This window comes from Otolemur garnettii, unplaced genomic scaffold, assembly GCF_000181295.1.
Source record: "Otolemur garnettii isolate 467f Iridium unplaced genomic scaffold, OtoGar3 scaffold00001, whole genome shotgun sequence".
NCBI classification, from domain to species: Eukaryota; Metazoa; Chordata; class Mammalia; order Primates; family Galagidae; genus Otolemur; species Otolemur garnettii.
The window spans coordinates 9518914-9541108 of NW_003852396.1; the positions used below are offsets into that span (position 1 = coordinate 9518914).

Genomic DNA, 22195 nt, shown 5'->3' on the forward strand with positions numbered 1-22195 from the left:
CCACAGGCGCCCGCCACAACGCCCGGCCATTTTTTAGTTGTAGCCATCCTTGTTGTTTGGCGGGCCCGGGCTGGGGATTCGAACCGGCCACCTTAGGTGTATGTGGCTGGCGCCTTAGCCGCTTGAGCCACAGGCACCGAGCCAGCACAATATACTTTTTAATGAAAATTTGTGGCTCTTATTATTTTAAAAATAAAATGCCTTAAGAATATTTGAATATTAGGTCTAAAAGCTAGAATAGAGCCAATGTGATGGGAAATACTTGTCATTATTTTAAGTGGAAAAGCAAGACTGTTCAATCATAAATATAGTATCATCCCAAAGATGAGAAAAATAGATATAAAAGAGACAATAAAGAAGACACCAAAGTGTAATCAGTGGTGGTTTATTTTGTGTCATCCTTGTGCAGGGGCCATGCTCATCTCCAGTCTTAGCATATGTGCTGTTGAAGCGAGCACACAAGGAGTAATTTTTACTTAGTCTATGTCAATGCTTCTAAGTTCACAATGAACACAGATTGCTTTTATTATGAATTATTATTCCAAATTATATTTGACATATTACATAAAATTAAATATTATACTTCTGACTCATATTAATAACTCAGGCATTTTTTGAGAAAGTCTTACTTTGTCACCCTTTGGTACAGTGCCAAGGCATCACAGCTTACAGCAATCTCAAATTCTTGGGCTCAAGTGATCCTCTTAACTCAGTTTTTTGTTTTCAGTAGAAATAGGGTCTTACTCTTGCTCAGGCTGGTCTTTTTTTTTTTTCAGTTTTTGGTTGGGGCTGGGTTTGAACCTGCCACCTCCAGCATATGGGGTCAGCACCCTACTCCTTTGAGCCACAGGCACTGCCGGTCAGGCTGGTCTTGAACTCATTAGTTCTAGTGATCCACCTGCCTTGACCTCCCAGAGTGCTAAGATTATAGGTGTGAGCCACTGCACCTGGCCACCTCATGCATTTTGAGGTTTTTTCTTTTCTTCTTATTTCAAATAGCCAACATTTTTGAGAAAGCTGGCCAAGGCATATGGTAGTCTGTGGCTCTGAACCAAATAAAATATTCTGCTTCATTATAACCATATTGTTAAAAGATATCAGGCACATTATAAGTGGGTTTCTTAAATGTTTGTGAAAGAAATATTTTTAAAATGGCAACCCAGTACACAAATATAAACACACAACTACATATCTATCTATATATCTGTTAGATATTTATTCATAAAACAGTATCTATAAAATGGTTGGCAATATAAAAACAAAGCTAACAGCAAATCGTTTTTATTAAAAAAATTTAAAAATATTTTATATATATCACAGAATACTATTATCTTTAAACTTTTTTTACTTTATTCTAGTTTACTTAAAAGTATATCTTTGTGAAATAACAAATTTAACTCTTAAACTTACTTGGTTGCTAAAAAGTAAATTTTAAATTTACTAAATTTAAAATAAATTTATCCAAATTTAGAATATTTTAAGTTTACTAAATTTAAAATAAATTTAAATTATTTTAACTAATAAAATAGTTTTAAATAACTAACTAAAATTTAAATAAAGAAAGTAAGAAAAGCTCAGAACCCACAGCTAAGTGGTTAGGGCACCAGCTACATGCACTGGGACTGGTAGGTTTGAACCTGGCCTGGGCCTGCGACAACAACAACAAAAATAGGCGTCGTGGGCACCTGTAGTCCCAACTACTTGGGAGGCTGAGGCAAGAGAATCACTTAAGCCCAAGAGTTTGAGGTTGCTGTGAGCTGTGACACTCTACTGAGGGTGATACAGCGAGACTCTGTCTCCAAAAGAAAAAAAAAGACATGGCAAAAATTTATAGTAAGTTGTTATTTTCTTCTTTTTTGTATTTTAGGCTAGTTAAATGAAGCAGTCTTTTTTTTTTTAAGCAGCTCATTTAGAAAATGAGAAGTTAATTTGAGCCTTGTCAGTTTAATTAATCATAATTATTTGCTGTTATTTATAATGTACCTAGAAGACTCCCCCAAAAGAGATAGGAGCAAACAAGGTAGCATTTGGGTAGTGGTAAGAAATAAAAAAAATCAAAGAAAAAGGATCAAGACCTGAATCTGGAGATGATTATGAGAAATAGAAAAGCAGGCCCTGATATCCAGAAGGTGACCTGGCACTTGGTATTCTCCTGTTAAATATCAACAGTTTCACAGAATGCCAATATCCTGCACTGAAACAGGTTGGAATGCTCAAGCTTTGTTCAACTACCAGGAGTCTTTGGCTAGGAGACATCAACAGATAGAATAAAATGGAAATGTAAGATCTATCGGTTAAATCTAAACAAATGAGGAAATAATTTCAAAAATTACAATTCACTAGGAATTATATCCTTTACAGTTATTTCAATCTATTATTTTATATTTTATTCTATTTTTGAATTTTTTTTTGAGACTTGAGTCTCACGCTGTTGCCCCGGGCTAGACTGCTGTGGCATTATAAGCTCAAAGCAACCTCAAACTCATGGGTTCAGGTGATTCTCTTGCCTTGGCCTCTCAAGTGGCTGCGATTACAGGCGCAGCTATTTTTTTTTCTATTTTTAATAGAGATGGGGTCAGTCTAACTCTTGCTCAGGCTGATCTCAAACTCCTGAGTTCAAGCAATCCATCTGCCTCAGCCTCCTAGAGTGCTAGGATTATAGGTGTGAACCCAGCTTCAATGTATAATTTTAAAAGGAGATATTAGACAGTTTTGTTTTTTGGAGACCCTTACTCTGTTGCAGGGTCTCACCCTGTTACCTGGGCTAGAGTGCAGTGCCATCAAAGCAGCTCACTACAACCCCAAACTCTTGGGCTCAAGAGATCCTCCTGTATAAGGCTCCAGAGGATCTGGGGAATACAGGAACACATGTCACCATACCTGGCTAATTTTTTTTTTTTTTTTTGTAAGATATGGGGTCTTGCTATGTTGCTGAGGTTGGTCTTGAACTCCTGGCCTTAAGCAATCCTCCTGGCTCAGTCTCCTGGATAAGTTAATTTTTAAAATAAAAACCCTCAAGAGAATAGGTCTCTCTCATCTCTCATTCTATCAAATTACAGATACAACTATTATATCAACTACCTACGTGTATGCAATAGCTAAAATGAAATCTGGTTAGAAGAAGTAGCATCTTAAAAGAAGCCTTACAACTAATAAAATAAAATTAGAACTATGCTTTGTAGGGTCCCTATGCAATGTCACATACAAAAAAGTAGAACCTCTGTCCACCCAAGTGACTATAACAAACTGGTCAACATATAGAGGTGGTCAATATAAGGAACTAGGCCTACGGGACTGAAAGGTACATGTGGTGCATGTCTGGTCTATGAAAATTAGGTCAACTTAAGGAGGTGGCAAACAATGCACGTTCTACTATAGATGCATAAACTCTAATCTAAAGCCAAAAAATCAAAGATAACAAAAATATTGGCTATCTTTGGTGGGAGGATTAAGTGATTTTTAAAGACTCTTCTTTATAATTCTCTTTACCTTCCAAATATTTAAAAAATAAACATGAAGCAGGTAATTTAGAATGCCCATAGACAGAATTAAGAGGTTGGGCATGGATGGGAAGAGTGGAGGGTTTGGTAAGGTGCCACCTACTGAGCACAGTGTAGGAGGCTATGACACAATTCCTTGGTGAGGGACCCAACTGCAACGTGCACTGTACCTCACAAACAATGTAACCTAATCATACGTATGCGCATATTAATCAAAAATACCTATTATATATAAAAGTGCCCTATAAACAAAAACACATCAATAAAAATAAAGGTATGACTAACGAGAAGAAAAAAAAAGCAGCTAGGCATGGTAGCTTATGCCTATAATCCTAATGCTTTAAGAGGCTAAAGCTAGAATATAACTTGAGACCAGGAGTTCCAGACGAGCCTGAGCAACATACCAAGACTTTGTCTTATTTTTTATTTTTTGCAACAGAGTCTCAAGCTGTCACCCTAAATAGAGTGCCATGGTGGTGTCATAGCTCACAGCAGCCTCCAACTCTTAGGTTCAAGCAATTCTCATGCCTCAGTTTTTCTATTTTTAGTAAAAATGGGGTATCGCTTTTGCTTAGACTGGTCTCAAATTCGTGAGCTCAAGCAATCCACCCACCTCTGGCTCCCAGAGTACCAGGACTACAGGCATGAGCCACTGCACTAAGTGTAAGAACTAGTCTTTAAAAGAAAGAAAAAGAAAAAAGAATTTAAAGATAATATTTAGCAGCATTTAATTAAATGTGGATTGTTACAAATAGGCTTAAAAAAAATTGTAGAGGCTGCCAACTATATAAAACTCATGTGCTCATACACTTCCTACTAGTGTTTATTTAATGAACAATTTAAAAGCAAATTATTTATTTTCTAAATAACTTCACTTCCACCACTCAATTATTTGTGTCTAAAAAAAAGAAAACTATAATATGTGAACATGTAATACAGAAAATTAAAAGTAGTCTTCAACAAACATAGATCTATACCAATACTTCTGTGATTATCATTCCCAGATACCAGATACTTTTCTCTGCATGAACACAAAATTTACCCCCTTATTTCTTTTAACAACTGCATAGAGAACAATGTAGTATGGGTATGCCATAATAATTATGTTACTAACAGTCATTGAGATTATTTACCATTTTTTACTATTAAAAACAACATTACAATAAGTTATCTTTTGTCTACATATTCTTTTTTTTTTTTTTTTTGAGACAGATCCTCAAGCTTTCCCCCGGGTAGAGTGGCATGGTATCACAGCTCACAGCAACCTCCAACTCCGGGGCTCAAGCGAGTCTCCTACCTCAGCCTCCCAAGTAGCTATTTTTTGGTTGCAGCCGTCATTTTTGTTTTGGTGGGTCCGGGATGGATTCGAACCCGCCACCTTAGGTGTATGTGGCTAGCGCCTTAGCCACTTGAGTCACAGGCGCCAAGCCTGTCTACATATTCTTGTGTACAAGAATTCCACTTTCAATTTCGCTCTTACCTGGTTCATCATAGTCATCACCACATACATTCTCTTGGGCATGTGTTTGAAGGCAACCAAATGTATTATAGCCTAGTGGGCTCCCAAGAAAAGCTTGTTCTCGGCTTATTGAGACTCTTGTGGGGTCTCTGTCTTGATAAAAATCTAGTTTACCTGGGAAGAAGAAAAAGACTTCCTAAATTTCCACTTAGGTTTCTAGAGCTAGCTAGAACTAAAATGGTAATTTAGGTTGTAGGTAGAAATTAAAAATCTTAATTCAATTTTATTCAGGTTTTAATGATACCCTTATTTCCTATACCAGATAACGCTTCAGTATTAACTACTAATAAGAAAAATGCCTGGAGAATTTATAACCATTATTAGTATTACAGGGTATAACATGCATTCACAATATACATACAAGAAGTTGGAAAATAGCTAAAACTAGCATTGCGCCCGTAGCTCAGTGGGTAGGGTGCCAGCCACATATACTCAGGCTGGTGGGTTCAAACCCAGCCCGGGCCTGCTAAACAACAATGACAATTGCAATAAAAAATAGCCCGGCATTGTGGCAGGTGCATGGAGTCCCAGATACTTGGGAGGCTGAGGCAAAAGAATTGCTTAAGCCCAGGAGATTGAGGTTGCTATGAGCTGTGATGCCATAGCACTCTACCAAGGGCAACAGAATGAGACTCTGTCTCAAAAAAAAAAAACGCTAGAACTATTATGTAAAAAATCAAGATGGGGCTTAGAAGAGAGGGAACAGTAATTAAGAGGATGTAAGCAAAGGGTTTATGGGGTTCTCTAATGTTCCAGTTCTTGACTTGGGAGGTGGTAGTGGCAGTGATAAACCATGAAACAAACACAATTTGTGTGCCTCTCTCAATGTTATACTTTGATATAAAAATAAAAACAAATAATCAAAGGAGCGTGAGACACTAAGAAGCAGCAAGCTAACTTACTGTGTAGAATCCCAGAAACATTTAGGAATTAAAAGCACCAGGAATTATGAAAGGAAGATATGTGCCAATGAACTAAAAACAGGGAGATTTTTAAAACTATGTACTTGGAACAGTTGGATCCCTCCAGTCTCCGGAGATCCTTGTCCTTCTACTTTATACCCAGAAGAGCAAAAGGTTTGCTCTCTGGAGAAATTGAATTCACGGGGATTAGGCACAGGAAGAGGGCAAGAGTGGAAGAGGGTGATAGAGTGCCATAAGAAAATCATGGGATATTAAAAGAAAGTCTGCATCCCCAACTTAGATCCCTACTACCAACAGCCAGGCTTATATCAAGTTTAAGTGGGTCTTTCTTTGAATAAACTGAACTATAAACTGCCTCAAGATGAACCTCAAAAAGAACTACAGATGCTCAGGTAAAGGTTCTCAGTGGAAGGCCACACCTTCTCCAATGAACTCCAATGGTACATATGGCTCCCACCCACAGAACCTACAACTGATTTTGTATATCCCATTCAAATATGCAAGATACTAGAGGAAAGCTTTTACAATATAAGACACAAAGAACAAAAAATAAACAGAAAAAATATAACTCCAAACAAAAAATCTATAAATAAAGTAGATAACATTCTATATCCATGAAACAACAGTGGGATGCTATGAAAAAGGAAAAAAATAGAGAAAAAGAACAACCTTTTAGAAACTACAATTTGATAATCCAAATAAAAGTTTAAAAGAAAAATTGGAAGATAAGAAAATTTTCCCAGAAAGCAAAATCAAAAGAAATGAACTATAGGGAAGAACAAGAAGAAAGAAATACCCTGGATGATCAACACAGATCAGTGTTTCTCAGCCTTTTTTTTTTCTTTTTTAAAGACAGTCTCATTCTTGCTTATGCTGGTCTCAATCTCCTGAGCCCAAGCAATCTTCCCGTCTTGCCTTTTCAGAGTGCTAGGATTATAGGTGTGAGCCACAGGACTTGGCTGTCTCAACCTTATTTTTGTCATTTTTATTATTTTTCATCATTAGGGGACTTTTCCTTTTCTTCTTTTTTTGTTTTCTTTGAGACAGAGTCCCTAGGTAGAGTGCCATGGCATCACAGCTCACAGCAACCTCAAACTCTTGGGCTTACGCGATTCTCTTGCCTCAGCCTTCCAAGTAGCTGGGACTACAGGCGCCAGCCACAATGGCTGGCTATTTTTTTGTTATAGTTATCACTGTTTAGCAGGCCCGGGCCGGGTTCGAACCCACCAGATCCAGTGTATGTGTCCAGCACCCTAACCACTGAATTACGAGCACCTAGCCAACTTTTCCTTTTCAAATTGCCCTTTCTCCCATAAAATTTTAATAACTACAAATGTGTTGTATGTTTAAGTATACTTGTGGCTTTGTACGTAAAAAAAGTAAGGCTTTTTTCACTTTGCCAAGAACCAACTTTTGCCCTCCTAGGGAAAATGTTAAGAAAGCAGAGTATGGGCCATGCAACTTCAAACTAAAACATGATCCACCAAAAAAAAAAGTATGAACTACATGGAAAATTATATTGAGGTATGTGTTTATATTTTAAGACAGAGTTTCACTCTGTTGTTCAGGCTAGAGTGCTACGGCTTCAGCGTAGCTCACAGTAACCTCAAATGATGCTCCTTCCCAGCTAATTTCTTCTATTTTTAGTAGAGACAGAGTCTAGCTCTTGCTCAGGCTGGTCTTAAACCCCTGGGATCAAACAATCCTCCTCCCTCAGCTTCCCAGAGTGCTAGGATTGTAGGTGTGAGCCACCACACCTGGCCTTTAAACTATTTGCATATAATATTTTGATGAAAAATATTACCCAGTGAAGTATGATAAAGCCTATGAGGAGTGCTACCAAGACTACATGAGAGGGATGTCTGAATAAATGGGGGCCAAGTCCTGAAGGGAGAAGGAGCAAGATCACAAAGGCTCTGGTAGGTGATACTAGAGACATCCACTTATTTAGACTTATTCCTACAATCAGAAGAAAGCATTGAAGAGTTTTTGTTGTTGTTTGGGTTTTTTTTTTGCAGTTTTTGGCCAGGGCCAGGTTTGAACCTGCCACCTCTGGTATATGGGGCCGGTGCCCTAGTCTTGAGCCACAGGTGCCACACCCGCATTGAAGAGTTTTTAACACGGAGAACATTACGCTGAATACACCATGGGAAAATGGACTGCAGTTAAAGCAAGACTGGAAATAAGGAGACACTGGGAGTTGTAGTAGCTATACAAAAAAGAATAATACCATGAATTAAACGAGTGGTAGTAGGAATGGAAAGAAGTGGACAGGTTCACAAACTCACAAAGCAGAACTAAGAAGATGTGGTGATTTATTAGGTATTAGGGAGGGATAATGAGGAAAGGGTCAAGACTTCACATCTGGATGCCTCTCAGTAAAGAAAGATGGATGATGGCTAAGAAGGTGGGTAAGAATATATAGATTCTCCTTTTAGACAAGATAACACTTTTATAATCTCAAACATGATTCATTATAGGAATCAATGACAATATGTCAATGCTCATTTTAAATTAGGGAAAACACTAATCAATTCCTGAAGTGTTGTGTTTTGTCAAATAGTGCAAAATGGGGGAAAAGCTTCCAAAGCTGAGTAACAAATAAAATTATTATTCTATCAGTCCCACAAACTTAGTAGAAGGCAGAAAGGGGACTGATTCTTTATTGTACTCTACCTTCCTTAATTCTTTTGTCAGAAATACAGGCATAGGCTTGGCACCTGTAGCTCATTGGCTAGGGAGCCAGCCACATACACCGGAGCTGGGAGGTTTGAATCCAATCCAGGCCTGCCAAACGACAATGACAACAACAACCAAAAAACAGCTGGGCATTGTGGTGGGAATAAGGAATAAGTAGCTGTAGTCCCAGCTACTTGGGAGGCAGAGGTAAGAGAATCGCTTAAGCCCAAGAGTTTGAGGTTGCAGTGAGCTGTGATGCCACGGCACTCTACCCAGCTTGAGACTCTGTCTCAAAAAAAAAAAAAAGAAAAAGAAAAAGAAAAAGAAAGAAATACAGGCATAAAATTTTATGGCTGAAAACCAAAATTACTAATATTAACATATAACTTTTATGTACCTTTTTATTAGCAAAGCCAGATTTCCCCCTTAAAAGAAGGATTTGCTTTGATAAATTTGATCAAGAAATAATTTGGTGGCTCAGCGCCTGTGGTTCAAGCAGCTAAGGCGCCAGCCACATACACCTAAGGTGGCGGGTTCGAATCCCCAGCCTGGGCCCGCCAGACAACACTGATGGCTGCAACCAAAAAATGGCCAGGCGTTGTGGCGGGCGCCCGTGGTCCCAGCTACTTGGGAGGCTGAGGCAGGAGACTCGCTTGAGCCCAGGAGTTGGAGGTTGCTGTGAGTGTGATGCCATGTCACTCTACCCAGGGGGACAGCTTGAGGCTCCGTCTCAAAAAAAAAAAAAAAAAGAAATAATTTGGTGAGGTTGAAATCTAAATAAATAATGAAATTCTAACAGGACAATTTGCTAAGGACTATAAGGAGGAATTTTCTTTTTTAATATAACTGGATATATAGAAGTACAGTGAAGAAATATACCTGTTCTAATTGTTCTTAAAGCCAGGATTTAAGCATAAGAACTCCATAAAGATATAAAAAAAGAGCAGTAAAGATACTAAAGTTGAAAAGTAGCAAGAGAAAAGAGAGGAGGGGGGAAAAAAATCAAACAGGTTAACTCCTAAGCAAATAGATTCAGAAGGCAGACATGAAAGGAAGTGGAGGATCAACAGTGTCAGGAAGAGGGGATAGCAAAAGAATTTGTGTCTGTAAAGACAAAGAAACTACAAAGGTACCTAATGCTACATTTCCTTAAGTTTAAATTTTAAATACTGTTGATTAAACTATTTTTCCCTTTCACAAGTAGTCACAGCCTGTTTCTTTAACAACAAAAAAAAATTAGCACACTGAAAAAAATGTATAAAACTTGCAAACTACTAAAAACAATTTCTTTTATTAAACTATTTATTTACCTAGAATAGAGGTTCTGCCACTTGCTGGTGATTCTACTTCTTGTATAGCACTAAGTTCGTGTTGGTTTAAGTCCAAACCACATTTAACTTTTGCTACAGGTGGCTTTGAGGATCGAGTACTCAGTTCTTTATCCAAATGCTCGCCTATCGAGTCAATGACAAAGTTAGGCATAATAAAAAATCTATTAACATACTATAAACTTTTATCAGCCAGTGAGCTGCAGGAGATAAAAACAAAGAATAATCAGCAGAATAGTTACAATAAAACACATTTATCTTACCACTTGGCTTGGCACTGGTATCTTCTGAAACCAGCTGATTACCATCAGAGTTGCTCCTATCTGCATGACTAATGTTTTCCTGATCATCTCTAAATAGGTCTTGGACAGGAGGAAGCCATTCTCTGAGCTGTCCCATCATCTGGGTTTTTAAATCACTTTCAGCTGTGGGCTTCATTGTCTGAAAAAGTATAGAGAGATGAGGGTGGGATGACTAAAAGTTGACGAGAGATCATGTAAAGAATTCATCAAATTCTTATCTCCCTTCTTAAGTTAGCACCTCAACCAAATAACAAGTTTCATCAATCATACTTTACAATTGTATACACAGGTAAGAAATAAGATACGCTTGCAATATGGAAAGAATGCTATGGCCACTGAAAAGTACAACCATACACAGCACTGGCGCTAAAAACTCGACTTCCACTACACCTTTCCGTAAGAGATTATACTTGAGTACCCCTCGTTGCTTTTCTTTTGCCATTACTTTTCCTTCAAATAACCAGTAAATTTCTAGAACTAAACTCTTCCTAAACTCAGCTTCTAAACATCAAAGGATTTGTAGAATTCTGTTTAGGCTAAATGATAAATTTAGGAAGTGGCCTTTTAAAATAAAATGGATACATTAAAATGTAGAAGACACTCTTGTCTCCCATGTAGAGAACTATGAATGTATGAGTGACCATGCCAAGTCTTCCTAATAATTCAGAAACAAGCAGGTCTAGCTCTCCATCGGGCTAAAATTATGCCAATTTTGCAACAGATAATAATGTCACTTAAAAAAAAAAAGTGGGCACTGATTTTGATTCATATATAAATGTCAATAAAGTGCTATCCATAGAAAACAAGGTCTGCTATTGCTATTGGAGAAGAAAAACTATGAGGCTGGGTTTGGTGGTTCATTCCTGTAATCCTAGCACTCTGGGAGGCCAAGGTGGGTGGATCCTTGAGCTCAAAAGCTCAAGACCAGCCAGAACGAGAGCAAGACCCATCTCTACTAAAAATAGAAAAACTAGCTTGGCTATAGTCCCAAATCCTAGCTCCTCAGGAGCCTGAGATAGAAGGAATGCATGAGTCCAGGAGTTTATTTGTTATGAGCTATGATGCCATGGCACTCTAGCCTGGGGCAACAGAATGAGAATCTGACTCAAAAAAAAAAAAAAGAAGACAAACTATGCTTATCAGTAATTTTTATAATTTTAATCTTAGCTTAAAACCCATTATAATGAAACTCCAAGTGAGAATGTATGTTCTTTTGTGGTATTTGCATTTGAAATTAGTTTGGCTTCAAATAACTAGTAACATCATAAACACCATGGGAGGTAGATCACTTTTTTTTTTTTGAGACAGAGCCTCAAGCTGTCCCCCTGGGTAGAGTGCCATGGCATTACAGCTCATAGCAACCTCCAACTCCTGGGCTCAAGCGAGTCTCCTGCCTCAGCCTCCCAAGTTGCTGGGACCACAGGCGCCCGCCACAACGCCCGGCTATTTTTTGGTTGCAGCCATTATTGTTGTTTGGCGGGTCCGGGCTGGGGATTCGAACCCGCCACCTTAGGTGTACGTGGCTGGCGCCTTAGCTGGTTGAGCTATAGGCGCCGAGCCTAGATCACTTTTTAATTTCCACACTGTCTAGGGTAGAAAAATTAAAGCACACCTAAAGTTAAATTACTTAATCTCAATAAACATGTGTTAGCCTAGGGACAAAACTAGCTGAGTTTAAACGTCCATTGTTCTATTCTTATATATACAAGTTTAAAACATACCTGACTGTCTTTAAAGAGATCTTGCAAAGTCTCTTGATGTTTCTGTATCTGCTGCTGCAATGCTGTTTGTCTCTGAACAAGCAATTCTTCTTGGGTTCTCTGGCTACAATGCAGAACCACTTTTTGTAGATCCAGCTGCTTCTGAAGTTTCACATTATCTTGCTGAGCTAAATTAGGCTGTGAAAAACTCAAAAGAGTATCTTGAAATCTCGGGAGGATAGGATCACCTAAGAGAGCTGCATGTTCATTCTGGGATGAATAGAGGTCACAAATGCTTTTAGATTTAGTTTCAGCAAATGGTAGTGGAATAAATGAATGCTCTGTTTCCTTGGGTAGGAACAAAGAAGGGACAGCATGCTCAGCAGATTCACTTGTGTTCAGTTCTTCCTGGGGTTTGTTGTAAGAATATACCACTTCCCTTTGTAAGTCCAATTGCCCTGTCAAATTATCTTGCTGAGGCAGCAAAGGCTGTGAGAAACCCAAAAGCCCATCCTGTGATCTTGCGATTTCAGAATGACTTGAGGAAGTAGTGTTGTCATTTTTGGTTGGGAAAGACTTTTGGGTTCTTTCAGAGTCAGCAATGGGCACTGCTACCTGAGGTGAGAATGAAGAGGGGCTTATCTGCTCAGATGATACCCTTTCCTCCAAATTACTTAACCTTCCCAAAAGCAATTCTTCTTGGACTTCTTGTCTAGACTGAATTGCTTTCCTTTGTGTAGCTAACTGTTGTTGAAGTGTTTGCAACTCACCATGGCAAGGTTGTTGGATAAGATGCTCAGAAAAGACCTTTTCCTCAAATTTACATGGTTTTGGCAAAAAAGATTCTTTTTGGGTTTTCTCAAAAGGAGGAGGGGACTCTGTCTGTGCATGTAAGTGTTCTCCAGGGTCAATCAAATTTTCTTGAAGTAAAACAGGATGTGATAAACCCAAGAGCCTATCAGGCAATCTTGGTATTTCAGAATGACCTGAGGAGACAGTATCATCACTGTTAGTTGAACAAGGTTCCTGCATGTTTTCAGATTCGGTACAAGGTAAGGAAGTGACTGAATGCTGGACTCCCAGGGGTAAGGAAAAGGTGCTAACCTGCTCAGGAGACACTGTTCCATGCCACTCACTCTGTTTCTGTAAAAACAATTCTTCCTGAGCTTCTCGTCTAGACTGAATGATGGCTTCCCTCTGTGTAGCTAACTGTTCTTGAAGTGCCTTCAAGTTTTCTTGTTGAGGCTGGATAAGTTGTGATATTCTCAAAAGCTTACCCTGCAACTGTGGGATCTGAAAATGTCTTGAAGAAATTCTATCATTCTCTGTTGCTGAAAGGGGTTCCAGGGTTGTACCAGACTCAGCTGAAGGTAACGAAGTAACTGAAACCTGCACTAACTGAGGTATGAATGAAGATGAAACAGTTTGTTCACATGTATTTTCTAGAGTTTTCTGAAAGGCTTCTTTCTCAGTGTTTAGACATTCTTGGTGTTCCTTCAAATTACCTTGTACAGGCAGGATATGTTGTGAAAATCTCAAAAGTCTTTCCTGAAATCTTGGGCTCTTAGAATGGCTTACTGGAACAGTACTATCCTTCTTGATTGATGTATATTCCTGGAAGCTCTCAGATTCAGCTACATGGGACAGGGAGGAAGAGGTTCCAGTCTGTTCATAAGAAATTCTTTTTTCCAACTCACTTTGTTTGTGTACAGATTCCCGAGTTTCTTCTTTAACACCAAGAATCACCCTCTCTGTATGTAACTGTTCTGGGAATGCTGCCAAATTTTCTTGCTTCGGCAGGGTATGATGTAGGAAAGTAAAAGATTTATCCTGAAGTGTTTGGGTTATCAAATGACTAGAAGGAATTATATTCTCCTCCGAAAAGTAATGTTTCTGAATTTTCCTGGGCTCAGCTTTAGCGGAAGCTTGTGAAGCAACTGACTGTTGAACAACCATTGGTGAGAAAGAACTCATCTGCCTGGACTTAGTGTCCCCCAAATCCCTTTGCCTATGTAAAAGTAATTCTGCCTGAGTTCCATGCCTCGCCTGAAGAGTATCCCTCTGTGTGGTCAGCTGTTCTTGGAGCAACTTCAAACTACCATGTGGAGGTAGGAACTGCTGTAGGAAACCTGATGACCCATCCTGAGATTTTGAGATTTCAGCCTGGCTTGAGAGAAGTCCTTTCTCACTCTTAGATGGATACTGCTCCCAGACACTGCCAAATTTTTTATCAGCAGAAGATAACGAAGTAAATGTATGTTGAGCAACCAGAAACGGGAGGGAAGAGGGCTCGGCCTGTTCAGACCATTCTCTTCTATCTAATTCACTCTGTTTATGTAAACATAACACTTCCTGGGCTTCCCGTCTTGCCTGAAGGTTATCCCTCTCAATGTTCACCTGGTCTTGGAGAAATTTTAAATTACTTTGCTGTGGTAAGATAGGCTCTAAAAGATTTAAAAGCCTATTCTGAACCTGTGGGACTACAGGATGTTCTGATGAAACTGCAGTGTCTTTCTTGGCTGGAGCAGATTCCTGGATTCTCCCTAGTTCAGCTTTGGCAAAAGGCAGTAAAGCAGTTGAATCTGGAGCTACCAACGGAAGGAACAAAGAGAGGCCCATTTGCTCTTCCAATTCTTTCTGTTTGCACAAAAGTAATTGTTCTTGAGCTTCCTGTCTTGCCTGAAGAACTTCCTTCTGTTGGTCTAACTGTTCTTGCAGAGCCTTCAAATTACCTTGCTGTGCTGCGATATTCTCTGATGATGGCAAAGACCTATCATGCATTTGGCTGATTACAGAATGGCCTGTGGAAACTGCACTTTTGCTTGTGGTTGACAAGGGTTCTTGCGATTTTCCAGATTCAACCTTAATAGGCAGAAGTCCAAAAGAACGCTGAGGTATCAGTGGGAAGAATGAAGATGGTTCAGTTAGCTTAGATGCATTTTCACTATTCTCCAAGAATATTTGCTGGAAATCTAAAGTTTGAAGAGTTGGTGCCCTAAATGTTTCAGGTATTTTTGTAACATCCTGTAATATTAGTGGCCTGTCATCCGACAAAGCCCTTGAAAGTGTATGAGAATCTTTACGGATCAATTTATAGTCTTGTTGTGTTTCAGTCTGTGAGAATTGCCCTAGATGTGCTTGTGATTCTAAAGACTGCTTAGCTAAATCATCTGGAATCCTTAATGTTTCCACTGTTTCTATCTGTTTTTGTAGAAAGTGATTTTGTCTTGGTACTTGAAAATGTTCTTGTTCTGATTTGGACATCTGTGCTGGTTGTATGGGTTGATATTTGTTAGGACTCAGCTTGGATCTCTGAGCTTGGTCCAGATGCTCTGATACGGCAGTGTGTCTTTTAGATTTCAGTGGTGGTACTGATGCAGTGGAATCAGAGATCAATGATGGAGCTGACATGGATGGGTACCTTTCTCTTAAAATGGCTTGATATTCAAGTAATCGTTTCCTGGCTGTTTCAATAGACTGTTTGTGTAACCTACCAAAAACAAACACATAGTATTCCCTTTTAACAACAAAAAAAAGCCTCAGATACTCAAGTGTCTATACATTAAGAAACCGCTATCTAGGGTTGGCTGTAATCATGGAGGAAAAGAAACAATATACTTCCCTTTGAGAAGGGCATAGTTGTATATGCCACAGTTCAAAGGGGATCCCAATATGATCTTAATATAAACCAAATAAAAAATCTTAAAAATGTAGCCACATACTATCACAAATAAATTATATCCTAGCTAATACCTGTTTTGCTGTAAAAGCTGATGTTGATAGTTATGAATCATCTGCCTATGATTATCTTCATCACAAACCGTAGTGCATGAGGCTGAAGCAACAGCAACCTGATAAAAGATAAAGCTATGAATTAAAAGGCAATTTCAGAAACAAGCACTGAAGTATTTTATATAAACTAAATTTCTATAATTAAAAACTTCCAAATAGCTTTATTTTCATAAAAAGATTAGTACTTCCATTAGTAAGAAATTTAGTAATGTACTAGCCCTTGTGCTGGTGCGAATGTATTTATATATGTACATATTATTAAAAGAAGTGACCAAATAGAATTAGAAAGGCATTTTACAGGTGGCGCCTGTGGCTCAGTGGGTAGGGCACCGACCCCATATACAGAGAGTGGCGGGTTCGAACCTGGCACCGGCCAGCTAAAAAACAGCAGTGATAACTGCAACAAAAAAAGCCAGGCATTGTGGCAGGCACTTGTAGTCCCAGCTACTCGGGAGGCTAAGGCAAGAAAATCGCTTAAGCCCAGGAGCTGGAGGTTGCTATGAGCTGTGATGCCAGAGTACTCTACCGAGGGCAACAAAGTGAGACTGTCTCAAAAGGAAAAAAAGAAAAAAAAGCATTTTACTTTTCTAAAAGCTCTGACTGCTCATCTTTCCTGCCCCTGCCCATGGTTTATGGAAGGACAAGGTTTCCTGCATCCTACCCTTGTCGGTTGAGTGGTTTTCCTTTTTTCTTCTTCCAGATGAGCCCTGAAGCAGCCAGTTTCTAATCTTAATTTCTGTTCTTCAATTTGTTCAAGTAATTCCAACTGCTTTTGCTTCTGCTCTTCTATTTCCATTATCTAGGTAGCAAAAATACTATTGATCTGTTAACAAGTTCATCCATAAGAAAGACTGATAAGCATTATACTGAAAAGAAACATGTCTCATCATCACACTTAACAATCATCCAAGAGGTAAGTTGTGATGCTTTAATCTTTATTATTGAGGATGAAAGGGAAAGATAGAAAAAAAAGAGGGAAAAGAGAAAAAAGGACAGAAATAAAAAGAGGCAGAAGAAAGGATAAGCCCATTAACTATTTCTGTGTTCTGGGAGCACGGTGAAACCCTGATCAACACTAGAGAAGCACCTTCAGAGAAGCAGCAAATGATGTGCAGCCAAATTCTATGTTCACACCTTTAATTTTATTGATACATTGTTGCTAGTATGAATAATGATTAAAGAAATTAAATACCAAGCTTCCCAAAAAACTTTGATTTCTTAGGCACATGGTTAAGAGGTGTAGTTATCTAGAAGCTAAATAATAGTACAATGAACAACATTCTGAGGAAGAAAATGGCGAAGGATGACACATCAACTCTAGTATTATTCAAGTACACATATACTGCAAGTAATATGAACAAACACGCATGAGTAACTCTAAGGTTTATGGGGATAAAGACCAGCCTGCCAAATTCAGTACCTCAGTTTCCCCCCATCCACAGTTTAGCTTTTAGCAGTTTCAGTTACTTACAGTCAACAGCTGATTGAAAATACTAAATGGAAAATTCCAGAAATAAACAATATTTAAGTTTTAAACTGTACACTGTTCTAAATAGCATGAAATCCTGTGCCATCCTGCTCTGTCCTGCTCTTCCCTGCCTAGGACATGAATTGTCTCTCTGTCAAGCATATCCACAATGCAGACTCTACCTACCAGTCACTCAGGAGCCATCCAGGTTATAAGACTGACTGTCACAGTTATCACAGTGCCTATGGTTTAAGCAGACCTTATTTTACTTCATAATAGCCCCAAAGTGCAAAGAGAAGTGATATTAGTAATTCAGATATATCACAGAAGTTGTAAAGTGATTCCTTTAAGTGAAAAGGTAAAAGTTCCTGACTTAATGAGTAAAGACAAAGGTGTGCTAAGCTTGCTAAAATCTATGGTTAACAATGAATGAATCTCCTGTTTATGAAACTGGAAAGGAAAAAGCAATTCGGATATATATAGTTGGGTACTATCTGCAGTTTCAGGCATCTAGAGGGGATGATGGAACATATCCCCCAAAAGTTAGGGGTCAGGACTACAGTACAGTCCCTGACACAGATACATATTCACTGAATTAAGTAGGAGTACTTCCACTAGCGATAATGAAGAATGATCTTGTTTCTAAAATAAAAGATCTGATTCTTTACTTATTTATTCCTACTGAGGCAATAGTGGCTTCAGCAGAGTTCCTGTCTTCATCTTCCTTACTTTATTTCATTACAGGAGCCACTGAATTTAGATTGTTTACAGTTCTGTAACATCTCTAGAACTGCACTATCAATACAGTAGTCACTAGCTACATATGACTAAACTTAAACTCAATTTAAATCAAATTTAAATTCAGTTCTTCACTTATGCTAGTCACACTTCAAGTATTCTATCCTACCATATTGGGCATAGATATGGGACATTTCTGTCATCACAGGAAGTCCTACTCACTATTTCAGACTATCGATTAGAAAACATTTATCTGAGAAGAAATACTGGCTCACATAATTCTCATTTCCCAGCTGTGTATTTGAAAAACTAACTATGACTATAAACTGACTGGCTTAGCAATAATTAGCCTCCTTCAAGGTAATGTGGGTTAAAAGAAATAATATTATGACAAAGACCCATTAATTCAATAAATATTTATTGTGCATTTACTAATCAAGGCATTGTATCATAAACTATGTTAGATAAATTGAATTTTTAAGGAAATAGCCTCTGCTTTTAAAAACTTACACATTTTACAGGTAAGATATATATGAAAGTCTAAAATACTGCTTTGTATTTAGATGTATTTAGATGTAGCAAGGGTCAAGTAAGTAGCATGAGCAAAGACCAAATGGATTCTACAGCTAAATGGATGTGTAAGACCAAGCAGAAAACATGGTATCGAAAGTAGACAGACATTTAAACAAATTTCATTTCTCAAACAAAATTACAGTATCTGAGGTTAAAAAGAAAATTTTTAAAATAAAATTTTAAATTACCTGTTTCTGTCTTGCCGACATTCTAATTCTGGTTGCTTCTTCTTGAGGATGAAGTAGAACTGAACTCTGAGCTACAGCTGTGACTGGCGAAGTCTCATTTATTTCTAATAGAATCCCCCAAACAAAAATAAGTTGCAATAATTGAGAATTATGATACTGCAATAATGTTCTTTCTTCATTGCTTACATGTAATTTTGTTAGCAATAAAAAAGGAGTCAAGCATCTTTAGCTTAAGGATGTGATAAAAAGAAATACCTTGTTCCTTTCCAGAGTTTGGACTACATGAAAGTGGTTTATCATCTTCACTAGAAAGTGGTCCAGACTCAATCGTCAGTGTATCACTCTCAACAACTGTTAATAGATAATACTACTGTTATTATGAAGATATTATCATTGTCAAGAAGAAATTAGAGCAAAATAACAAAACTCTGGCACTGAGATTCACAATTCAATCTTGGTCTATCTGAATGTTTCAATTAAGAGCCAGTCCTTCTGGCTCGGTGCCTGTAGCACAGTGGTTATGGTGCCAGCCAAATACACCAAGATGGCGGGTTCTAACCAAGCCCAGACCAGTTAAACAACGACAACTGCAACAAAAAATAGCCAGGCATTGTGTTGGATCTCTGTAATCCTAGCTACACAGGAGACTGAGGCATGAGAATCACTCAAGCCCAAGAGTTTGAGGTTGCTGTCAGCTGTGATGCCATGGTACTCTACCAAGGGCGACACAGGGAGACTTTGTCTCATAAAAAAAAAAAAAAAGAACCAGTCCTTCTGCTGAGCAGATATATTAATATTACTCATTAAACCCAAGACATAAGAAGACTGAAATCATGAAAAAAGAAACAGTGAAGAACAGATTAAAAAGATATATGGAATTTCAAACACAATCAAAAAGCTTAAATAGAATAAACAAGGTATCTAAGTAAAAAAAAAAAAAAAAGAAAAGCAAAAGAAATATCAATGTAGCCCTCATATACTTAACATACTAGGATTTTTATTTGTGAAACCATAGTGGATAAGTTAAAGCAATTTATTCTGATCATATCAGGGTGGCCACTTTCCATGGAGCATCCATTCACTTACTCAATTACTTATTCGGCACCTACTTGCAAATATGTGCTAGAGAAGTATACCTTACCTAGGGACACATGGTGAACAAGAAAAGGTCTCAAGGAAGTTTTACAGAATGAGTGGTGGATAGAACCAGCTTTTTCTTGAGACAACAGTCTCTGTCATCCTGAGCAGAGTGTTATGGCATCATCATAGCTCACAGCAACCTTAAACTCTTGTGTTCAAGCAATCCTCTTGCTTCAGCCTTCTGAGTTGCTGGAACTATTTTCTATAGTTTGGCTAGTTTTTCTATTTTTAGTAGAGAAGGGGTCTCATTCTTGCTCAGGCTAGTCTTGAACTCCTCAGCTCAAGCAATCCAACAGCCACAGCCTCCCAGAGTACTAAGATTATAGGCATGAGCCACCATACCCAGCCCCGGGACAGAACCATCATATAATTATTCCAGGAAAAATTACAAAATTAGGCCAGGTATAGTGGCTCCCACCTGTAATCCTAGCACTCTGAGAGGTTAAGGTGGGAGGATCACTTGAGGTCAGAACTTCAAAATCAACCTGAGCAAAAGTAAGGCCCTGTCTCTACTAAAAATACAAAAATTAGCCAAAAAGATAAGCAACTGTAAAGTCATCTGTTCGCTCAGTTTGAGGAAGAGTAAGGAAGCTGGTGTCTACAGTGCAATGGCTGGAAAGTGTGGAGAAAATGCAGCCAAAGAGAGAGAGAGGGTGGGAGTAGTGGTGGGGGTGTGTGCACAGATCATGGAAGACTTTGAAGTCACTATATGCACTTTGGTTTTTACTGAGTAAAACTCATAGTTATCGGAGGGTTTCACCCAGAGAAATTACATGAGCTGATCTGAGTGTTTAAGAGGACTACTCTGTGAACAGACTATAACAGGGAGACGCAAAAGCTGACGACAGCAGTCTACTACAGGAACCCACCCTAGAAAACAAACAGGGCTTATGTGAAGATGTAGTTGGAAAGAAATGATCGGGCTTTGGATATTTTGAGGGCAGAACCAACTGGATTTGCTGAGGGTTTGGATGTAGGATATGAAAGAAGGGAACAGACTGAGGCCTTTTCTCATTCACCATGGTGTCCTTAGATAAGGCCTACTTACCTACATAAGTAGGTACCTCAAGGAGGTTTTACAGGGTGAGTGGGAGACAGAACTATTACATAATTACCCAAAGACTTCACCAAAAGGATGCCTACCGCAGCACAAGAAGTACCAAGAAAAATAAGAAATAGCCTAAATAATAAGAAACTATTAAATTTGATTCCTTGACTACACTGGAATTAATACATATACAGGTATACCAATAACAGGACTATATTGAAAGTGGTCTGGAATGTGATTTACTAAGATTTTTCACATTTGTTTGTAGCCTTTAAGTAGCAGAATAATATTTTCTTCCTTTTGACTTCTATATAATACTTTGGTTTTTTTTCAGGAATGAGCATATTTCAAACAACTTAAAAAAGATTTATATAAAATGAGACTCTTAGAAAGAACCACCTTGCTCCTGTCCAGAGGATGGTGCTCTCTCTTTGCTGACAATCGTTCCTGACTCGACTGTTGATGCTTTACTACCAGTTTCACTATTTGTAATCATTTCAGTTTCATCCTCAGACATGGATTTAATTGTCCAGAGAGATTTTTGGCTTCGGATCTTATTTAATAATTTCTTGAAAAGAACTTTTGAAGGGATCTCTTGGGTCTTCATTGCCAAGGGAACTAAAAGAAAGAAAGAAAAAACTTACTCAGCACTAATTTAATATCAGGCAAATTGTTGTAACTTCATGCTCAGTTACCACCATAACCACTAGTTAAAAGCACAATTTTATTTTCCTCAATATTTACAATTTAATAGTACATACAACAATGTTATTTGACTCGAATCACTGTTTTATAATTAGCAATAATTTTTCAACTTAAATTTAAATAGCAAAGGTGCCAAAATTCAACTATTTTCCAAAAATATGCATGTAACATGAATTTCAAGCTTAAAACTTTACTAGGAAGAGGCCGGGCTTGGTGGCTAATGCCTGTAATCCTAGCACTCTGGGAAACAGAGGCAGGTGGATTGCTTGAGCTCAGGAGTTCAAGACCAGCCTGAGCATGAGAGAGACTCTGTCTCTGCTAAAAATAAAAAAACTGGCCAGATGGAGTGGTGAGTGCTTATAGTCCCAACTGCTTGGGAGGCCAGGAGGCTGAGGCAGGATGATTGCTTGAGCCCAGGAGTTTGAGGTTGCTGTGAGCTCTGATATTCCAGCAGTCTACCCAAGGCAACCAAGTAAGACTGTCTCCAAAAAAAAAAAAAAAAAATACTACCAACAAACAAAAAACTTACCAGGAAGATATTTATTCTCCTTATTAAGTGATGGCAAAAATATAGTATATAATGCATACTTTT

At 38.3% G+C, this 22195-nt stretch overlaps 1 protein-coding gene and 1 pseudogene across 8 annotated transcripts in view; both read right to left on the bottom strand.

Annotated features, from left to right (window-relative positions):
* The window catches only part of CEP295 (centrosomal protein 295), a 60132-nt gene that overhangs the window by 9001 nt on the left and 28936 nt on the right, over nucleotides 1-22195 (bottom strand). For 7 of the 8 annotated variants that reach the window (XM_023511498.1, XM_023511483.1, XM_023511490.1 and 4 more), the window contains 9 exons: nucleotides 21298-21516; nucleotides 18966-19061; nucleotides 18711-18814; nucleotides 16405-16542; nucleotides 15705-15802; nucleotides 11973-15441; nucleotides 10213-10390; nucleotides 9932-10075; nucleotides 4981-5133 (listed from right to left, as the gene is read on the bottom strand). In XM_023511498.1, coding sequence (XP_023367266.1) covers nucleotides 4981-5133; nucleotides 9932-10075; nucleotides 10213-10390; nucleotides 11973-15441; nucleotides 15705-15802; nucleotides 16405-16542; nucleotides 18711-18814; nucleotides 18966-19061; nucleotides 21298-21516 — 4599 coding nt within the window. The remainder of the gene's footprint in view (nucleotides 1-4980; nucleotides 5134-9931; nucleotides 10076-10212; nucleotides 10391-11972; nucleotides 15442-15704; nucleotides 15803-16404; nucleotides 16543-18710; nucleotides 18815-18965; nucleotides 19062-21297; nucleotides 21517-22195) is intronic. The other variant, XM_023511494.1, reaches the window with a different exon arrangement.
* Nucleotides 365-458, bottom strand: LOC111724562 (annotated as a pseudogene).